The sequence below is a fragment of the Manis javanica genome, chromosome 9 (assembly GCF_040802235.1).
Source record: "Manis javanica isolate MJ-LG chromosome 9, MJ_LKY, whole genome shotgun sequence".
NCBI classification, from domain to species: Eukaryota; Metazoa; Chordata; class Mammalia; order Pholidota; family Manidae; genus Manis; species Manis javanica.
The window spans coordinates 96,828,192-96,850,593 of record NC_133164.1 but is presented as its reverse complement, the minus strand read 5'-3'; the positions used below and the strand labels follow the sequence as shown (position 1 = coordinate 96,850,593).

The 22,402-nt window shown below is 33.7% G+C and overlaps 1 protein-coding gene across 4 annotated transcripts in view; it reads right to left on the bottom strand.

The window, feature by feature from the left end:
- The window catches only part of PIK3C3 (phosphatidylinositol 3-kinase catalytic subunit type 3), a 146,350-nt gene that overhangs the window by 31,076 nt on the left and 92,872 nt on the right, over positions 1-22,402 (bottom strand). For all 4 annotated transcript variants that reach the window (XM_017660015.3, XM_017660017.3, XM_017660016.3 and 1 more), the window contains 3 exons: positions 20,949-21,033; positions 14,540-14,614; positions 2,340-2,508 (listed from right to left, as the gene is read on the bottom strand). In XM_017660015.3, coding sequence (XP_017515504.3) covers positions 2,340-2,508; positions 14,540-14,614; positions 20,949-21,033 — 329 coding nt within the window. The remainder of the gene's footprint in view (positions 1-2,339; positions 2,509-14,539; positions 14,615-20,948; positions 21,034-22,402) is intronic.

Below are 22,402 nucleotides of genomic sequence, written 5' to 3'. Positions count from 1 at the left end.
CCAAGATTTAATAAGTGTACTAGTTCAAGGAGGGAAAACAATGATGCAATGATGAAAGGCAATGTGTGATCAGTTAGCCAAACATCCCCAGACAACATAAAATCCATTCCTAATTTCAGTATTTTTACTCACAAATTTAGGCTACCTTTTATCATTAGTATCTAGCTTGATGTTTGGCATGAATATGTATTAAAGAATGAGTTATATTTTCCTTGACCATTTAAGATTAAAGACCATTTAAGATTACTGCCGCCATGAGATAACATTCAAAAAATATATTTACCTATTAATTACTGACTTAATAAGTATTGGTTAATAAGGGATGATGATATATTTTGTTACATGAAAATCACACCAGGAAATATGTTCTGACATCTGCACAACTGTAACCATTCATAACTTAGTTCAAAGTGACTGCTCTGCTATGTGGCCCAATGTTAGTCAACAGTTTCTTGTTGTAGTAATTGATCAAAAATCAACAAAAAACACAGAAAGGTGTTTGGTCATACCTACAAAACCCTAGAAGTGTAAAATAAACTTGGTTTCAAATAAGCTTTTGACTATCAGGTTAATTCTTATGCCCTAAAGGCAATTTTTACTAGCAGAATCATATTCGGAAATAAAACAGTTAAAAAATAAATGCTGGTCAAAATTTAGGGTCTAGCTGACCTTAACTGAAGAAATACAGTGAAATTTTTAAAAATAAAAATAAAACAAATTTCACAAAGTAGTGAGGAAACTTTTCAGCTCCATATTAATAACCTGCCTGTTTTCTCATTTTACTGAATTGCTGCTAATCCATTATCAATGACAGTTTATAAAGCACATTGTTTCCTTCTGCTTTCAATAAGATAGAGCACCTTTTACATTTCTCTAGTTATCATTTCACATCACCCTGTCTGCCTCATCACTGAGATCATCATGGTTCCATCTATTTTTCTGTAGGCTTTGACTATTTTAAATTAAAAATCCCACGTTAAAGTGGAATTCATATCTCTCTGAAAGTGCTTCTGCATCACCAGGCAAATCAAAGCACCACTGATCTTTTCATTATTCCTTTAGCATTTCTGGAAATAAAACTGAGCTACTCTGCCACCCAAAGGATAAATAAACAAACTGTTTGTAAAATGCATGTTATAGTTTGTGACAACATAGTAGAGACTGAGTTAACCATGATGGCCTGCCGAGTCACTGCAAAGATGGAACCTGATTAGCACAGGACAGCAGTTCTCCTGGGACAATCCGCATCATCACCACCTGGCAACGTGGACTCACCCCCACGTGAAACAGAAATTCTGGGGGTTCTCATATAAATACTGAAGGTTCTTATTCAAGAAGTGTACACTGAGTGATTATGTTCTAGCCACTATATGAGTAGATGATGTCCCAAGCATAAATATGACAAGAGAAAACATGCATAGACAAATCATTGTCTATTGGTTATATTTTCATCTGGAAGAACATGTAGGTATGTGTTCTGGGCTGTGATTTTCTGCTGGACTAAGAATTTCACTTTGAATACTCGAGTTGAAAAAATGGGAGTTAAGAGAAAAATTATCCTGTCATTTTTTACTAATAATCAGAGCCATGTTATATATTTAACAAACACGACTTTTAATTTCTTTCTTTCCTGATATATGATGTTCAATCCTAAGTATACTAGGATGAAGGAAGCACAGATGGAGTGGCACTGGAGAAAAAAGAAGAGATTGAGAAAAAATCAACAGATTTTTCTTTTCAGCTGAATGATGAAGTGCTAAACAGAGATGTAGCTTTTATTCTCCGATCACTTCAAGGAACTACTGAATGCTTCCAAGGAGCAACAAAAACTAAGGCTGATAAGGGTGCTGAAGAATAAGGATGAGAGGATTAACACCACTCAAGCTAATTCCTTCATTTCTGATAAGGAAGTGGGAAGTCAGCTAAGAAAAAGGAAAAAAACCCAACATGGTGATTATAATCCTTCAAGACTGCCTACAGGGAGACCTGAGGAGTATTAAAGCTCCTTAACCTTTTCTCTATTCTAGTACTGTCAAAGAACACAGAGTATATTCTACTAAATTGATTTTAACATACTGATTTTGAAGTGTTTGCCTCTTCTTGTGTAATGCCACCTTCTTGCTTGGTGGGATTTAGCAATCAGATAATTAGTGGGAAAGCAAGATATTCTTTGTTTGCAGACTTTAATATTAGACTGTTTATCAAAATATACATCAAATACACATTAAGAATGCTTGTGCCATCCTGCAAAAGAGTGATGTTAAGAATGTATATATTTGAACAACTTTTTTTGCTCTATGAAATGAATTTTCCAAAATTCTGTCATCAAATCAACTTACCTTCGAAGGTGGAGAAAGGCCGTGTAACACTGCTTACGAAACTCTTGGTATTGCTCACTCTGTGTGCCCCCCATTCCTTCTACCATTTCTTTATTCAGCTTCATTGGAGGAGGAAGAGGCTTTGGATCTCGACCCAAAATATATCCAAAGTCTATGTGGAAGAGTTTGCCTGGATGTTGACAAAAAACTCATTTGTTTCCAGAATTATTTCAAAGAACTGGTAAGGGTATATGTCATACAATTGGCATAAGCAGTGTTTCATCATAAGGACTATTAGTTCTTGACGAAGTCTATTAAATTTTTTGACCCTCTAACACCAGGCTTGGTAGCGGCCCTTACAGCAGTATTTCACAACTCAACATTCATTCAGATGAAAATATGCTTAGAATCATCTAGAATCAAAGACAGCAAAAACCTAAACAACTTTTTAAGGTATTAGCAGAAATTAGTATCTTGTAGCAAATTTCTCATGCATAAATTTAAGTGAACTCCCTTCACTTAGTGGAAGACCATTTAAGTATTCATTAGAGGAATCCTTTCTTTAACTTATTACTATTCCCCACCCCACCCCAAAATAATTCCCCATATTTAAAATTATATTGTTGGCTGCATCACAACCATTTTCAACTAACTGGTGTCACTCATTAGCTGCAGACTAGGAAACGAAGCACAGTATTAAAATCTGCCAACAGTCGGATACAGCTGCAGTGCAGTGAAGACAAACCCGAGAACAGTCATTTTAATTCATAGACCAGATAGGTAAGAATGTGATCATTCACTTTAGAAAATTATTTGCTACTGAATTTTACAGGTGATTTACAAGTAAGTATAAAGGAGGAATACATTTTAACACAAAATCCAACGCCATGGATCCTAAGTCCAAGGCAGAGATTTGTTGTGTACTGCTGTATCCCCAGCCTCAGAATAGTTTCTGGCACATAGTAGCACTCACTATTGAATAAAGCAACTAATTCATTTAAAAAGCGAACTTAAAAATCTTCCTCGTGCAATCTGCCCACTCTCAGTTGTCTTGTAATAACATTAAGACCTGTTTTATGTGGAAACCTATCCTCCATCACCTATGTGGGGAGGTTGAATTTCTTTCACTTAAGGGCACAAGTCAAAAACTTTCCATCTTGTAGTACATACATTGAGTTTTTTAATACTTTTGCCATCTTGCAAAATATTCTTATATATTGACTCTATCCATTTAAGATGTTAGCTATACCCTCTATCTTTTTCTGTGTATTATTACTGTTATCTATAAACTTTAAACTCCATCATTTAGTCACTGTTGGACATAGAACTGACTGAGGTTGTGGCAATGAAGTCCCAGGTTGACAGTGATGCACTGGCAGGCACTCTGAGTCAGGAGTATAGTTGCCCTTCAGTACAACTGACACCTTCATGCCTCACCTGATCAGACATGTAACCCTGACTAAGCTGCTTAAACGTTCTAAGCCTTACTTTCTGAACTCCAAAATGGATTAATACTGACAATTACCTCACAGGGCAAAATTAAAAGAGATAACACATCTGACACTCAACCCAGTACACCTGGTACACAGTTAACATTCTAATTGTCAGCTGTTAATATCATTCCCAACTAAGTTATAGATGAGTGTGTCTAATGAAATAACTAAAAAACCTCATTTAAGAATGATCATCTACAGTCATGTCCCATTTTGGAAAATATGTCCTTGACTCACAGAGTAAGAAATCATTTTAGCCCTAAACAAAACTAAATTAAGCTGTTACATCTAATGACCAGGTCTCTTAAAGGTGCTTACAAATGTTAACTACAATTTTAAAGATGGTTAAAATATACTGAACTGATATTTATATGTCTCTTATACTTGAGAACACAACTGCCAGGAATTAGTAAAATTAAATATAAAGGAACAACCAATTCTTTACTTGAAAAAGCACCTTTCTTACAAAGAAAAACTAAGTAATACACTAAATTGGAAATCTTATAAAACTTTGAAAATGAGAAACAAATAATTTGCCAAGGCCAAATAATAAGACAGTCCAAATTTTAGGCAATAATGTTATTAATATTTAAGTAAAATTCAAGATAGATATTGGCACAATTTCCAGACAACAGTAAAGAAAACTACCCTCCAAATTATCTGGAGTGACTGTAGAAGTTGTACTGTAGGATCTAAGCATTCAGTGAAGACATCAGGTTAGCCTAAGCACAGCCATCTTGAGAAGCTCAGAGGCCATTTTCTGAATATGTGACTCAGAAAGGCCTTGAAAACGAAGTGAAAAACAAGTTAGACAATCATAAGCACAGACAGCTGTGGCCTTTAGTCAGCTAACCTTGGTCAGTTAATCATACATACCAAGCTTATCTTGCTGAAACCCACCCTAGCATTCTGAGAGTAATATTATCTTACTGAACCCCCCCAAGATGTGACGCCAGCCGATGAATCATGTGTCTATGAAAAAAACCCTGTTACGTGCTTGTAGAAAAATACTGTCCTCTTAGAAAATGCTATAAAAACCTCTGGCTTTGGCTGCTCAGGGTCCTTGTTGAGACCCGCTGCGTCGGGCTGACACTTGGACCCCAGCTAGCTGGTTCCTGAATAAATTCCTCTTGCTTGTTGCATCAAGAGACGCCTTTCATGAGTGATTTGGGGTGGCGTCCTCCTCTGGGAAAATCCAACAGTACTAATTTGGGACATGGGGTTTAAAGAGAAACAACAGCTCACATATGAATGCTGTAACAGCTATCTAAAGGTGTAAACACCTGGCTGTAGAAAAGATAGCCTTTACCAATGTAACCACTGCACTGAAAACCTGTTTTCCATTTATCCAGATAATCTCCATGATTTTTTTTTAAAGCTTATTTCAAGCTTAAAATATACTGTTCCAATAGGAGAACTGGTGAGTTACCTAAGCATTTTTCAGTGAGAATATGTGAAACAGAAAATGACAAATGCAAAAAAGTGAGATGAGAAGGAATTATAATTAGATATATATATAGCAAGGAACCTATACCAAGAATTAAAAATAGCTTTTGTTCACTCCAAAAAATAACCGAAGCAGTTACAGCTTAGCCAAATGGTTCCTCTAGTTCACACTAGGGCTAACAAACTAAATCAGCATATACTTGGTAAACAGTTATTAATGAGACTCCTACATCACCTATTTCCATCAAAACATGTTAGCTAAGGGTTTACTGAAACTAACTGCTCACGTATTTTCCCCCTCAAGCTAAACTCTTTAACAAACCATTAAGAGTCTTAAAATCAAGAATCTTGTTTTATTTATTTTTGTTATAGTCCTGAAACCTAAGATAATGCATAGCATAGGGGGAACTCAATGTGGTTATTTTGCATTTACTTTGCTGATGACATCTCAATTTTACATTTATAGGTTAGACAACTTTCAATAACATTATTGATGTGAGAAATCTGATGTGAGAATATCTTCTAGAAATCTGATAGTTCTTTAGACAAGTTGTTTTATTTTTAAAATTTTATGTCTTCATTTTCATGAAGATCTATTATAAAATTAATAGAGGCTGAGTCTGATCATCTGGATGCTATCATACTACTTAGTACTGTCCTGTGATTTCACTGTTTTGACTGGGTTGGTAACAAACAGCAAAGTTACTTTAATTGTTGCAGGCTAGTACTAACAGAAGAATTAGTGACTTGAAATTACATGACAGCATCCTGAACAAATGGAGGTCAGAAAGTATTTCAAATAAACATAGTATAAGATACATTAATAAACTCAAACTCACTTTACTATCTTTATCATATTCACTCTTCAAGTGACAGTTTAGTCTCAATATCACTGTCTTAATAATATTAGATTAAATTTTGTTTGTAACATGATTTAATTTGTAAATGTTTTTATTTTATAGTTATTTAAGAGAAGATGCACAAGAAGTTAATATCAGGTTTTATGTTATATGTATTTAATACTATAAAGTGTAAAATGTCAACACAGGGGATTTCGTTTCTATTTAAAACAGTTCTATGTATTACTCATGATTGAAAAACACATTTTCAGAATCCTAAATTGGGCTTCAGTGGTCTCTAAGCACAATTAAATTGATTTCTTGGAAATCTAGACTTCACCAAATTCCCAAGGTTAAGTTTGTGAATCTAAAAAGATGAGAAACTAGTTTAGAGTAAGGAATCTGATAACTGTACTACTCACCAGGAAAGCATCATCTCCTAATCTCTTAAGGTTCAAGGAAGCTTGAACTTCAAGGAACTTCATTAAGTTCAAGGACGTTCAAGGAAGTACTATCATTTACCTTTCCATGATTTGGTGAAAAGTCCATCATAAGCTTCTGTTAAGGATTTCACTACCTTCAACTAAATACATATCCTCTGTTCAACTAAGCTAAGCACTCCACTCTGTGTTTAAGTCTCTGGAGTTCTCCTTTATTTTCCACCTTGTTAGACAATCACTATTCTACTCTTGATGAGGTAAAGAAAGGAAAAGCTTATAATATTATAGGTACAGGTAAACTTTTCTTGGTTTTATTGAACTAAATAATGTTTTGTTACCAATATAATTCCTAATGATATTCAGCACTTGAACAGATAGCTTATATGAACAATCTTTTTTCAAAACTGCCATCCTTAATAAATCAAATGGTATCAACCATCACAACATGGTTTATTTAATGGGCTCCATCCTTTAAGAGGTAACCTAACTCCACTTTTCCTCATTTTATCACAGACATTACTGGAATTCCAATTTCAGCTATGCATCATCGCTTGCAAATGGAGAAGCATTAGCAAATATACTATTTTCTATCCTTCTTGTAAGAAAATTCTCAAAGAACAAGATTACTGTTTAATTATAAGGCATAAAACATTCAGTATCTAACAAGTGAAACCATTACTATGCTTTGCAAGTTCAAAGAATCATGTATTTTGAAAAAAAGCTATTAATGTTTTAAGAAATTCATCCTCATACATACTAGAAGGAGTAACTCTTTTAAAGTTAATTTCTGTAAATGAAACTTATAAGGATTTTTAAAAGTGCACTTCATGAAAATTTTAAAAAATGCTTAAGAAATTCATGAAGTATGGTCTTATTCATATCTTTTACCCTAGAGAGTCAAGAGGTAAAGTGTACATAAAACAAACCAAATGTTGACTGTAATTACTTCCTTTTGTCCCTGACTTGTGATCTAAAGGGAATAAGAGGTGCTAATTAAATTCTTCTGTTATTTTGTATAAGTGACATGAACTTATTTCTGCAATTATAGTTCAAGACATTTGCAGTTCTTGATTAAAAATAATAGATACTGCTGAAACTAACAGTATTTGATGACAGTTTAAAAAAATTTGTTTTATCTAGTAATTAAATGTTACCAATCTTTTTATTTTTCTGTTCTCTATATTCCAAACTCTGTTTTTCTAAAAATTGCACACAATTCCAATTCAAAAATTCTTCCCTGAGACTCTACTCCACAGGAAGTTTTCTACCCTCTTCAATTTTTTTGTATATAACCTCACATTTTAGTGTTTTCCCACATAATGCCTTAACTTCTCATGTGAATTTATATCTTTCCTATTGCCCTACCATGAAATATAGAAACAAAGAAGGTTGCAAACAACTACTTATTGATACAATGGAACATATATTTTTGAAACTAAAAATGCGCCCTGCAGTTATACCATGTCTCCCAATACTTATTAATTAAATCTTATGATATACGCGGTTAGAGGTAATTTTACTTACAGTTAAAATTATAGTAATGAGGAAATACTTTCAATAAGAGTTTTTGATTAGCAAAGAAAAACAAGACATACATAAGAACACAGTAGTATAGGCATTCCAATTATCTGCTAAAAGTTTCAGATAATTTATTATCTTTTTGCATTTAGCTGTTCAGATGGCTTCTTATTAACAAGGACAAAATTAAGCTAACTAACAAAAGGGGGCAAACCATGTCTACTTAAGACAGTATATCCAATTATATAGTCTATTTCCATTCAGGAAAAACAAATTTTTATATGTACATATTTTCATTTTCCTATACTCGTTAAATCCAATGAAGTTTTTGCCCTGGAATATTCTTTTCTCCAGAGAATTGTTTTAATTTTTGAAGCAGAACAGTAAGCCTTTTAAGATGAAAAACCATGCTTTCAATCAACAATTCTAAAATATTTTGGTCTCGACCAAAATGCTCTTATAAATTACTGAGGACTCCAAAAAGCCTTACTTGGACTACCTCTATTGATATTTACAGCATTAGTAATTAAAACTGAGACCTTTTAAAAATATTAATTTAAAAATTTAAGTCATTAATATTTTGATATAACTTACTTATTATGAATAGTACCTGTCTAAAACAAAAAAAAATTAAGACTGGCATTGCCTTACACTCTGCAAATCTAATATCTGGCTTAGTAGGAGATGGCTGGACTCCCGTATTCTCTTCTTCTTTCAATCTGTTTTATGATACGCTGTTTTCATTGAAGTAAGAGAAGAGAACGCAGCCTCTAAATAGGTGTGGATTTTAAAAAGGGAGAAGAATTTTAATAACCATTTCAGATATTTAATGGACAGTTTCTTTGCTACTAAAAACAAATTCTCCTGCCCTACCATACCTACTGAATTGAAACCGTAAGCCTGATTCCAGCAATCTGTAGCTTAACTTGCTCTCCAGGTGATTCTGATACAGACCAAATATTTTATACTAATACAACTCTCAACTTCGATTAGGTCAGTGAGGAGGAAGATTGTGGCAAGATGAGCCACCTAAATGAATTAAAACTCATATCCAAGACTAATGGTTACAGTTCCCCTATTGTACAACCCCATTACCTTAAAATTTGACACATTTTTTGCTCAAGGAATCACTATGAAATGCATTAACTTTTTGATAATCTAGTTCATGGTTTCTAGTCTATGGTAGAACTTTGAATGCTTTAAAGTAAATTAAAATTTGACATCCCCAAAAAGTATTCATTGCAAAGTAAAACAAATACAGTGTCTTCCCAACATTAAGGAATACATCACTTGTAAGAAAACTTACTTGATAAGAAAACAAAAAAATTTAATATCCTAACCTACACTTCTACTTCAATGACTGAATTAAGCTTTGGCCTATAAAAGGTGACCCAAAAGGAGGCATACTGACTTCCCTCACCATCTGACCTTATTTTAACCTAACCAGCCTGTATATTACCTGCAAAGGCAGTGCTTATTTCAAGCTTCAGAGTATTTTACTGGAATGAGTTTTTTCTCCATTTGCATCACATATAAACCCAACACATTTTTCATCACCCAATTACTTTCTCCATGAACTAATTTTTCAGCTCCTTAGGTACAAAGAGTATATATAGTATTTTATCCTTTTTTTTATTACTTCTAAGAAGAAACCATGTCCTTCTAAAACAAACTTAAAAAAAAATGCACATTGACAGCAGCAACCAATAACATTTTCCTTATGATAGGTTTCAGTAAACACAAGATTGCCTTTCTGATACTCAATTTTCAAGAAACTTTAAAAAATCAGAATTTAAATAATGTCAAAAAATCCTAATTCATGTGAAGACAAACATAAAATAATGACCAATAAAAACTAAAAAAGTATTTATGGATAAAAAGGGAATGTCTCATGTGCCAGGTTCCCCTTTGCACACATCAACTGAGAAAAAAACAATTAAACTGGTAAATAGTATATCCATAGTCTATAGTAATACTAAAAGTTTTGCATGAAATAGAATTTTCTGGACATGCTAAGGATGGATATAAATGACATGAAAAAACCTACTTCATTTATTCATTTTAAAAGCATTTACCCAGTCCCTACTAAATGCATGAAACGTTGTATATCACTTTCTCTCATGTCCCAGAGATTAAAAAAGCACATTAAAAAATAAAGTCTGTAATTTTAGATTTTACAGTATATTTGAACTACCAAACTGAATAACTTAAATACATATAGCTGAGAAAGCACCACCATGTGAATAGGAACTAAATTAGAGCTGTTCTAATATTACTTACACATTCAGAAGAAAAGACTGAGTCATATCAGATAACTTGCCCAAAGTCGCCCAGTGGTGGAGGGGCAATTTAATCCCCCAAAATTGTTACTTCAGAGCCTGACACATTGAACCGCTACAGGAGACTGTTCCTCAGAATTAAAAAAGGAAGTGAACCAATTTCATATAAAATTAAAGACTGATAAAGAAGATTAGAATAGGAGATCTACGGGAAAAAAAGTTCAATCAGAATAACAACAAGAATGAGTATTTTTCTTTAGTTTGAGCTCCCCGAAAAGGCTATAAGTTAAAAGTAGCTTGGACTTGCCAAGAGAGACAAAAAGCTACTGCTCCTGCCACTATACAAATGCGTAACTCCAGGATAAAGGGCCACCCTTAGGACCTACACTGAACTTACCCCAGCTCCTTGTTTACATTTGTGAATGTTTTTCAGCTATTTACTTTTTAATTTTACATGCTAATCTATGATAAAATCTTATACCATAAACAACAGGTAAGTTTTTCAGTGAAACTGGTTTTTCCCTCAAGTCCTAAAAAAATAAAAATAAACCAAAACACTTTCTCCAAAGAGTTGAGAAAAACCCAATCATCTTACAGTCATGCCACAACTGCACTAACCTGAGTGTGTTTCTTAAAGCTTCCATAATGGGCACCAATTCTGAAAAGAATTCATATTTTTTCCAATCCCATACCACAGCTTAAAATTTTAACTTTTTATCCAAATACTGCTATATGAATGCATTAAGTGTAACATCATTCACCCCAAATCTGTTTCAAGAAAACAATCTAATAATCAACCACATGACAATAAACTGATAATTCCCCGACTTTTACATTTTTGGTGGATAGACAGCGCCCTCTGCTGCACAAGTTGAGGAATATTCAACCAAGCTGAAAGTATCCACAAAGAATAATGACAATGGCAAAAAAAACCCTGGGAAATCTGTTTTTGAGATTCGTATTTTGCATTCTTGCACATTACCCCTGAAGAGATGTCGAAATTCTCTAAATGGAGTGAAACACTTTCCTCCATACACTCCTGAAGTTTTCAGTCTGACCCTTTTCTGTCTCACCTATATTTACAGGCAGAAGAGTGTACTGGGTGAATATTCCCAAAAGACCCTAGTGAAATGAAATCTGGGTGTGCCCTTCTTTCTGCTCCATCTCTCATACAAGGAAACTGGACACAGATCAATCAGTGGAAGTCTGATTACAATTCTAAACCACCTTCATCCAAGCAGTCACAGACTATAAACTTGCCCAATCTGGCAAATGAGATCGGAAGACAAAAAGGTGTTGTCTTGAAGAATGGGAGAAACGTTCCTTATCATTAAAATATGCTCCATCAACACTGAGAGATTGGAGAATTTTATAAGAGAATCTAAAGTTCTAAATTTTTAATATGTTACAGTCTGTGTTGAAGACATAATGAATCCAAAATATTCAAGACTCCTAAGCCTTCATGATATTTGAGGCATTTTTAGCTGCAAGCATTAAAATACATTTTCTACAATGAACCACATTCAAAGTTCACTTTAAAAATAATAGCTGTCCAAATTATACAAAGTTTGGTTACAATATATAGATAATATAATTAAAAACCACTTTGAAATATGGACTGTTGGTAAAAATTTACTAGAAACAAAACTTTTAAATCATTATCAATTTTTAGAAGTTGAGGAATGCCTAATACTCTTCCATTTGTCTTGACATAATTGGCCTTTCTTTATATAATCTAATTTCATTCAAGCTAACCCTGAAAATTGAAAACTTTAATTCTAGTGAGGAAGACTTAAAATGATAACTATATAATATAAATAAATGGGTGAAATAATTAAGAACAATTTAAAAATAACTCAAAGAAATGCTGTTTTAAAAGAATGAGAATGTGCCTCTTATCTAGTCCGATTTCTGTTGTTTTTTAAAAGCAAATTTGGAGCACCCTCTAGTGGAAAACTGGTGACATGATGCTTAAAACCTTTCTGAAATTTTATTAATTCAATTTCCATTAACAACTATGACTTGGGCCAAAAAAGTTAATTAGGTAGACTCCTCTTTCCAAATCTCACTCTTAAAGTATGCCCATCAAAACACACAGGTACAAACACAAACAAAGACAAAGCATTTCTCAAAGTACAATAGAAAAGGTTACCAATTTTTAAAAGAAGAGACAAGACCTATAAATATAACAATATATGTATAATTATATTCCATACATTAAAGAATCCCACTTTGGTTATGATTATAATGTAAAAACAATCACTTTAGTACTTTGATTCTGTGGTTAGAAGATCCAACCAAAAAAGAGGTCTGAGAAATCAACTAAGGAAGACTTTTTCCAAATCACAATTCTCTCCAAACACACCATAATTACTAAAGCAGTAAATCTGGCCAGAACCTTGATGACAATCTAGTAACATTCCTTCAGTCTTGGTTATTAAAGAGACTGCATAGCCTGGACATAGACATGATTCCCACATGCAAATTCTTACACATGTTAAGTTTTCACACTAAAAATTTTAAATTGAATATACAAAATTTCAGATTATGTGCCTTAACAGGGTTACTACACTAATATTAATCAGATTACACTCAATATAGTATGTTAAATTCTTGGAACCACAATTAGGAGAAATACTAACAAAACAGAAAATGTGTTTATCTGAGAAACTATTTTAAGGGCACTTAAAAATCCATTTTCTATGGAAGGCTGAAGAAACTTGTATTACTTAGCCTAGGGAAGAAAAGGCTACATATAGCCTAGGGAAGAAAAGGCTACATAGAACAGCAAACATATTTATTCACTCATTAGTTCAACACTGATTCATTCAAAAATTCAAATGCTTTAGCTAGGTGTTATTTGAAGCTTTGGAGGTATGGTGCTAAACTGGATGGACAAGGTTCTGGTTCTCACAGAACCTGCATCCTGAATGGGAGATGATCAGAAAAAGTCAAAAGCTGCACGGAAGCCAATATTTGTCTGTTCTGTTCATGTTGGTATCCCAGCCCCTAGAACAATATCTGGCACATAGCAGGTGCTCAATAAATATCTGTTCAATTATATAAGAAGATAACTTCAGCTAATGATAAGTGATATAAAGAGAGCAAAACAGTAATACACAGAGATAATTAGGGGTGGGGTGGCAGGAGTATGTTATTTCAGATCAGATAGTTAGAAAAGGCTTCTCTAGGGAGATGCCACTGAAACTCAGACTTAATAACCAAAGTCAGACCTGCAAGGATCAGACAGAAGAGCTTTCCAAGAAGAGGAAACAACACGGACACTTGACTGTGGCAGGAGTGGTCTGACATCAGACATTCAAACTGATCCATGTGGGCAAGCCACAAGAACAGAGTTCAGATTTTATTCCAACAGTTCAGGCAAAAGATAGTAGTGACTTCAAATGGGGTCAAAGCAAAGGAAATGAGGAGAGTGGGTAACTTCATGGTCTATTTTGGAGGTGAGGAGTAAACAACATTTGCTAATAGTTTCAATATGTGAAATGAGGCCAAGATTGGAATTTAAAACGACTTCTAAGCCTGGGGCTTAAAAACTGCGTAGGGTAAACTATGTTGCTATTTACTAAGACGGTAAAATGAAGTGAGAAGCAGGTATTAGCCAGGTAGTGGAGGCAGAGAACAACTTTTACTAACTGGTCACATAATTAGGATTTCAAGTAAGGGGTTGGATATATCAGTTTAAGTTTCTGAAATGGGGAAGTACAGTGCTGTAAATATGAAAGTTATCTGCATAAAAATGGTGTTTAAAGCCATAGGGCCAAAGCATTATCAATAAGAGGGATGAGAATGATTATTCTATGGAACTCTAAAGGGAAAAGCAAAACAAAACCTCCTTAAAGGTAGAGATTAATGTGATTAAACATATTTGATAAACAAAAAACACATTCTAACCTTCTAACTAGAGCTTTACTATGAAAGACTCAGCTTGCATACATTTTGGGCTTTCCACCAAGGGATGCATTTTAAGAAGCAAGAACTAGAACCATCTGTAGGATTACTACTAAAGTATTTTTATAAGGTTTGGCAGAGTCCCCTAGACATCCTCCAAAGGAACCATGTAAAGGGACTTTTAAGATTCTACGATTTAATTTTCAGTTAGGCAACTTACTCTGTTACTCAATAAATTCCAGGGTAAAAATCATTGGCATACACAATATATATCTGCTGATAGCCATTGTATGGTACCTGTTTTTGTCAGCAAAAGGTTATCCAGGTGCCTGTCTCCAACTCCAAGTATGTATGTAATCACGCAATATCCAGCTACAATAACAGTTCAAAAAAAATTGTGAAAAATACATGCAACCAGGTTTTACATACAATTGAATATGAAAGCAGTTTGTGCAACTTTAACTTCAATTTGAATACTATTTTTTATTGCTCACCTAAATTCTCAAACTAAATGTGTAATCTTCTTTGACTCTATGAAGTTTATCACTTGAAACTGAGATTTACTATTTGCAACAGAAAAAATACCCTGTAGAATTTTGTCACTTATAAGTCACCACTATCAAAGTTAAATCAGGTTATTAATAATTAGAACATGTGTTTACCATTTCAAACTGGATACATGTTGAAGATGATAGGGAAAAAGAAGTATCTATAGAAACATACATACTGAAGTCAACCATCCCACTACCGTGTTATCTACAAGATAACAAAAGTAAATTCAGGGTAAAAAATAATATTTTGCAAAACAATCCTAAGTGCCAGCAAACAGAAAAACAAATGAATTCGCTTGAGCAGTAAAGGCATTTATGGAGTTTCACAGCATAATCTTCTAAACTATTAAGAAACATTACATGAGCAGGGCTGGGGCAGAGTCATTGGCTCCAGCTTTACTCCCTTTTATCTTTCTCTTCTTTAGCCTGAAAACCTGGCATGTGTTGAAAATACTCAAATAAAATTAAGCATTTAACAACTCTTTGAAGCTTCTTTTTCAACTTTATTTCTCCCATTACAACAAATACAATTTGCAAACATACATGTAACTATATCAGTATTTACAAAAACATGTTTGAGTCCATATGTAGAAAAAAGACTGAACCACTTATTAATGATCAAATAAATACTGTCCAAATTCAGTAAACACTAAGGTTCATTTGACTCAGTTCTGAAGGCCATTCTAGAAGTCTGAAAGTGACTTAAGCAATGAAATCACCATTGGGTTAATACTGAATTATTAATAATAATCCCAGTTACAATTTACTGAATGCCAGGCTCTTTCTTAGCTGAGCATATTACCTATATTCCTATAGCCCTTTCAATGATACCAGTTAAGTATTATAACCATCCATCAAATGACAAAAAACCTCAGGCTCCAGGAGGTAACAGGATTATCCAAGGTCATTTGACTGGGATTTTAACCTAAATTTGACTCTAAATTCCTCACTAATGCCATTTTTGTACTGACTAACTCCTTCTTCCCAAGTGGCTATGTTGATAGATGCAACATCAATAACATATTTAAGCTTAAGTACATTCGTTTAGAGTAACTAGCCATATTCTAATTATAGATAAAAGTATATATTATATGTATTTTAAAATACATCCATATGTAGAGAATGAATGATAGCAGAGTATCATTCAAAAATTCTTCCAATTATACTACTAGTCTACTAACAATTTTAACATCATGATAACAAATCAATTACAGTATGTAAAACAAATCAGTTATTTTCAAAATAATAGTCTGTAGTGTGACAGGGGACATTAGTTTATATACACAATATCCTATCTATGCTCTTTGCCCCTAGAATTTATGGGGCAAGACTGTGCATAGGTAAAAGATTACATTCCCCAACCTCACTCACAGTTAGGTATGTCCAATGAAATGGAAGCAAATGTAGTTTTGTGGTGGGCATTTTTTAAGTGAGGGCTGACTAGGGTGACTAAGCCTTTAGGCTTTTTCTCTTCCCTGGCTAATCTGCAAACGTAATGATTGCAGCTGTGGCAGTCATTTGCGATCATAGGCAAAAGGCTGAGACTCACACAGACCTTGGATGGTCCTAACGTCCCTCAAGCAGCTCAAACAACAGCAAAGGCTTGCAGCTCTGCTTCTTACAGAAAACAGTTCTTACATGTGTAAGCTATCGCTTGATTATGTTAACTGTAGCTGAATGCAATTGTTAACACATTTAGCAGTCCACTAGGGGTCTTCAAGGTTATTTACATAAGGGATGAGCAAATATAGCTTACTGGCCAAAACTGATCCCCCTCTGTTTTTATATTTTATAAATAGTTTACTGAAACACAGCCACACCCATTCATTTGCATATTTCTTCAGCACTACAGCGGTCTGGTTGAACAGCTGCAACAGAGACCATCTGGCAGAACACCCTAAAATATTTACTACCAGGGAGGCTTTAGGGAAAAAGTGACTGAACACTGATTGATCCAGAGCACTGCTCTTCAAAACGGGATACATATACTGGCAGTTTCACTTAGAAACTTATTAAAAGTGCAAGGTCTTAAGCCCTACTTCAATTTTCTATGCATAAGAATCTCTATGGGCAGTGGCCAGAAAGTGATTGTTAATACACCACAAAGCTGGAAATGCCCTCTCTAGTTTTTAATGTACATAAGAATCCCCTGGAAATCTGGCTTAAAATGCAGTATGTAATGTATGTAATTGCTGAATCACTATGTTGCACACCTGAAACCAATAGAATATTGTGTATCAACAATATAAAAATAGGCAAATAAAATGCAGACTGTGCTCAAAACATCAGGGGCAAGGCCTGAGGCTCAGAAATAAAAAACAAGTTTCCAGGTGAAGCCAATGCTGCTGGTCCATCGATTGAGTAGCACTGCTCTAAAACTGGTACAAAATGTGTAATTCCACAAATGACAAAAGGCTCTTCACTGAAAAACTATGTAACTTTCTAAAGGGTATTATTGCATCTGGTATTCATAAAGAGAACATATGAGAACTTGGTATACTGTGTTCTCTAGTACATGATTCACTTAGAAATCTGCTTGGTACTTAGTACTTGTCAAAGATACAAACTCCTAATGTGCATGCAAAGGTAGGTCAAACTCCTGCAATTTTCAAAGAGATCACTGAGTATCAGTGTTCTTGAGTTGTTGTATGGTACTTACTACTTACTCTCTTTTTAATTATAAATTGCAATAAGTTTAATCATTATTTATTTAGTTTACTTCACATTGGTGAGCTATCACTACATAGTAACGACTCACTTGTACAGTAATTTTGCCCTAAAATGTACAAGTAACTAGACATGTATGAATCATGCCTGTCCTACTGATAAATTAGTTTATTTACACTACTCTTTATCATTTAATTTGCTTTTACAGTGATATTTCATTGTTGTTATTGGTTTATTTCAAAATGGAGTAGGGAATGTATGAGAATTAACCTTTTACCCTGCATCAGTGGGTTAAGGTCACAAATATGTTTGATGGGTTTTTTTTGATAAATGTTTTTTAAGTCAAGTGAGATAGCATATAATCTTCTTTCATATATGCATGTATGTGTGTGTATATATATATATATGTGTGTGTGTGTGTGTGTGTATATAAAAGATGGCGGAGTAAGACTTTAGGGTGTTTCAATAATTCAGTGTCAATACTTAAGAGAAACAATACATCCTGAAAAAGACATCTAAGACAAGAGTGGGACGAATCTCCGGAAACTGTGAGGACAAAACTAATATTCAGAATGATTTGAGATGGCACGAGTTGATCAGAGGATTCTTATGGAAAGAGAAGCCATTCTGTAACTACAATGGACAAATGATACCTGTCCAGAAGAATCTTGTCAAAAGGAGGCTGTTCGCTAGTATTTTGATGCTATGTGATATTCACAATATCCTGAAACTGGCTTCATAAAACAACTCTGGTTTAATGTAAAATACAGAGAAATATTGACAGCTAAGCAATGCTATTTCCCTTTACACAGTAAGGATATGTGTGAGAATAATTGGTATTCTCACATTTACTCGCATGACATAGACTTGGCATCTTGCATTATCTGGAAATACTGTCATCATAATGATTATCACTTTTTCTACTTACACTCTGCCCAAACCTAAAGCATCAGTTTCTGAATGAAAGTTATACATACATCTTTATGCTAATGTCCAACAGATTCTAATACAAAGCACTACAGAAAAATTCAAATAATGGCTCAACCTTATCATTACTTAGAATGCTACCAACTCACTGAAACACAGAAGATTATTTTGTAACATATCAAACATGTAGAAAACAGGCTAAAGGCCTACTATCAAATTGGTTATCAGGGGATGAACAAATGTATAATGTTTGGGAAAAAAGAAAGGAACAAGATCTAATTTGAATTGAACTGTCCAATAGGTGTAACTTATAAGGCTACTTTTTTTTACATGAAAAGCTAGTCATATTTTCAATAGCTACTAAAATTATTATGTAAGAGGTACAACACTATGACACAGCATGTATCCATAATACGCTGTTCCAGTAATTTAACTAGAAGAGGTTTTTCAAATTTTAGTCAGTACTTACAAGCTGTATGTGTATATATTCCAAGTAGAAAGTTAACATTCCTTTATTACATATATATGTAAAAAAAAGTTTATATCAACTATCTGAAAAAGTTAGAAGACACAAGATCATTTTTTGAAGACATGTAAAATACTTCATATAACAAGGCACTGAGAAACAGGTGTGACAGATTAAAAATGGCTGCATATTTCCTAACATGCTTTTCATCCAGTTGGGAACTATATCCCTTCATCTTGAATCCAGGGAGACTCTGTGACTGCTCTGACCAAAAGATTATGGCAGAAGTGACAAACTATCAACTTCCCAGTCCACACCTTCAGAAACCAAGAATTGTACTTCCTTTCCTTTGGAATTCTTCCTCTTGGTGCCCAGCTTGGAGAATTCCAAGCCTCAGAGAGGCCATGTTTTGAGAGGTGACTTGATTGACAAGCCTTGCTGAAAGGTACTATACACTGCCAGTCATGTGAGTTATTTATTTTAGATATCCAGCTTAGTCAAGTCTTTAGATGATATGTAATTTTTTCAGATCATGGAAAACATAGACTTGAAGGTCTGAGAGAAGAGAAAGAAGAGAAAATGGGGAAAATAAAGAAGGAAGGAAAGAAAGCAGAGGGAAGGAGGGAGGGAAAGGAGAGAGAAATACAGAGTGGGAGAGCCAGCAAGAGTTAGAGGAAACATTTTCTCTACAAGGCTTTGATCAATGTTCTAATCTCAGTAAATTCTATGTGACCATTTTTATGTGTAAACAGTTTATTTCCCTTCATTATAATTTAGAATTAAAATCCACAAAGGATTCTAATGCACACACATTTTATTTCAGTGTTTTTAAAGTTCTCACATACTAAATTTTCTTTGTACTTCTTCCACAAAAATCTATCAAGTATAAATTTGAGAATAAAGTACAGGGTCGAAAATAATCTGGAATACTGACTCACAGGAATATTGAGAAAAAAAGTGTCTTTAATGTCATGTATAAGAAAGGAATTTATAAACCATAAAATATGAAAGTTTAAATATAGTTGTTGTATCTCTAAAAAGCCTTCTACTTGATTCACCCAGTGTTAGTTGCTTAAGTATACATATAAATACAGATATAAAGATAAATATAATATTTATATGTAACAGAAATAACGTTATATCCCATATACCATTCATGGCTCAACTCTATTGTCAACTCCTTTATTAGCCCTCCTTAAATAATCCAGTTATAAAGAAAAAAATCTCTTAAGAATAAAATACAATCCTCTAAAATTTAAACTTCATAAGGATAAGCATAAATGGGTGAAACATATGAATTAATCCTTCAGGCATGCTGCTATTTATTTCCAGGAAGGGACTATAAATATTAATCTAAAATATACCCACCTAACACAGCACTGATATCTTAGTTCTTGAGATTCATCTAAAGCATAATTATTGCTGACTGAGACACTTCCCACAGTCTATTTAATTGCAGTTACTCAAACAAAGGGAAAATCTAGGGGAAAGTTAACAGCTTCTAGCAAGAGATAACTTGTAATTATCAAACAGTTAAGTGATTGCAAAGATATATCCATTAACACAAAATATAATTTACAACTTGTTACTACTATTGTATCAAAACTTTAGTGAATTCTTTTGTCAAACTTCTTTTAAACTTCTTCTTACAGAGCATTTAAATCTTCTATGGTCTGAATCTTTTTGTCCCCCCAAAACTCACATGTTGGAATACTAAAGCCCAAGGTAGGGACAACGGGAGATGCTTAGGTCATGAGGGCGAAGCCCTGACGAATGGGATCAGTTCTCTTATAAAGAGACCCCCACAGAGCTCCCTAGCTTCTGCCAACAAGTAAAAATACAAGAGCTCTTCCACCCAAAAAAAGCCCCTATCTGACCATGCTAGTAACATCTCAGACTTCCGGCCTCCAAAACTGAGAAATAAATTTCAGTTGTTCATAAGTCATCTAGTCTCTAGTGTTTCACTATAGCAGCACAAATGGACTAAGACAAAATATCAACATATTCTAAACGTGTATGAATAGGGGAACCTCAAAATAGCCTGCTTTCCTTTATTCCAACATATCAATGGAATGTAACAGCTTAAAAAACTTACCACAGCTTTTAACGTAAGTGTCCATAACTTCAGCACTGATGCCATTTGGCCCATTCTCACTTGGTGCATATTTTCTAAAAAAATTCTGAAAAAATATGTACATGTTCACAATTTCAATACAACTCTTAAAGAAATTAGACATTCCAAAATTGTAAATAATGACCAAAGGTGTCTGCTCCAAAAATTAGTCAACAATTATACAATGTGGACATTAAAAAGCATACGTCTCAGGAATCACGGTTATTACTATGCTTACTATAACAAGACTGTTAAGAGAAAAAAAAAATAATGCTACTTCTATACCTGAGGGGAAACATTAAAATGCATTTACTACTATATCTCTATACTTAATTTATCACTTTATTCTTACATTTCTCCTAAAAGTAAACATGAGGGTTTTCTGTATCATAGCCTGAAAGTGAATGTTTACGTTTTTAAAATTATCTTTTAAGCACAGCTATTGAAACAGTTACCATTAACAAGTTCAATAAAATTACATATAAAATTCTGAAATACTTAGAACACAAATACTAAGAAATCTTAGATTCAGAAGACATGATGCAAAACATATAAGAGATGCTGACTGAATAAGAATTATAGGAGCATAATAAATGCACTGAAGTGTCCAAAGAGTCTGGAAACACTGGGAAAACAGGGTTTTTTGTTTTGTTTTGTTTTGTTTCAAATTACCAATTGGACTTACTTACATTTAGATGTTAAAGAAAAACACACAGATTGTATGAACTGAAAATACGACTAATATATAGTTAAAAAAAAGGTTTATTGTATATTTTCAACTTTTTAAAACACCCTATAAGCTTGACAAAGATCTAGAATATATAAAGAAGTCCTATAAATCAATAAGAAAAAGACAAACAATCCAACAAGAAAATGGGCAAAAGATGTGAGCAAGCACTACACAGAAGAAATAAATGGCCTATACATTCATTTTTAAATTCTCAGCTTTATAAGCAATCTGGAAAATACAAACTAAAACTCAACCAAAGTTAAGATGTTTAATAAGATTAGATAAAGATGTATAGCAAGGAGAGAATGAATAGTTGTTCCCCAAAACAACTACTTTAGAAAACAATTTTTAATTATCTTGTAAAGGTGGAAAGATGAGAATGACCTACAACTCAGCAAATCTATTTATGCAGATCTGACACAAAACCAAGATTCAATATACAAACTGTCAGTCTTTATTTCATAAAATTATAATTCCACAGACCAACATAATAATAGATAACTTTATTAAACAAGTCCTTCAACTAGAACATATGTTTAAGTTATACATCCATTTCATGTCATCTCTAGAACAACCGTAGAGCTAGGTACTATTAGTTACTACCAAAGTTTCACAGATACAAAACAGAACTTGCAGGATATGTTGGGTATCTGTTTGATACCCCATGATATACATGTTTGATCTGTTAGATGGAGTCACAGACTCA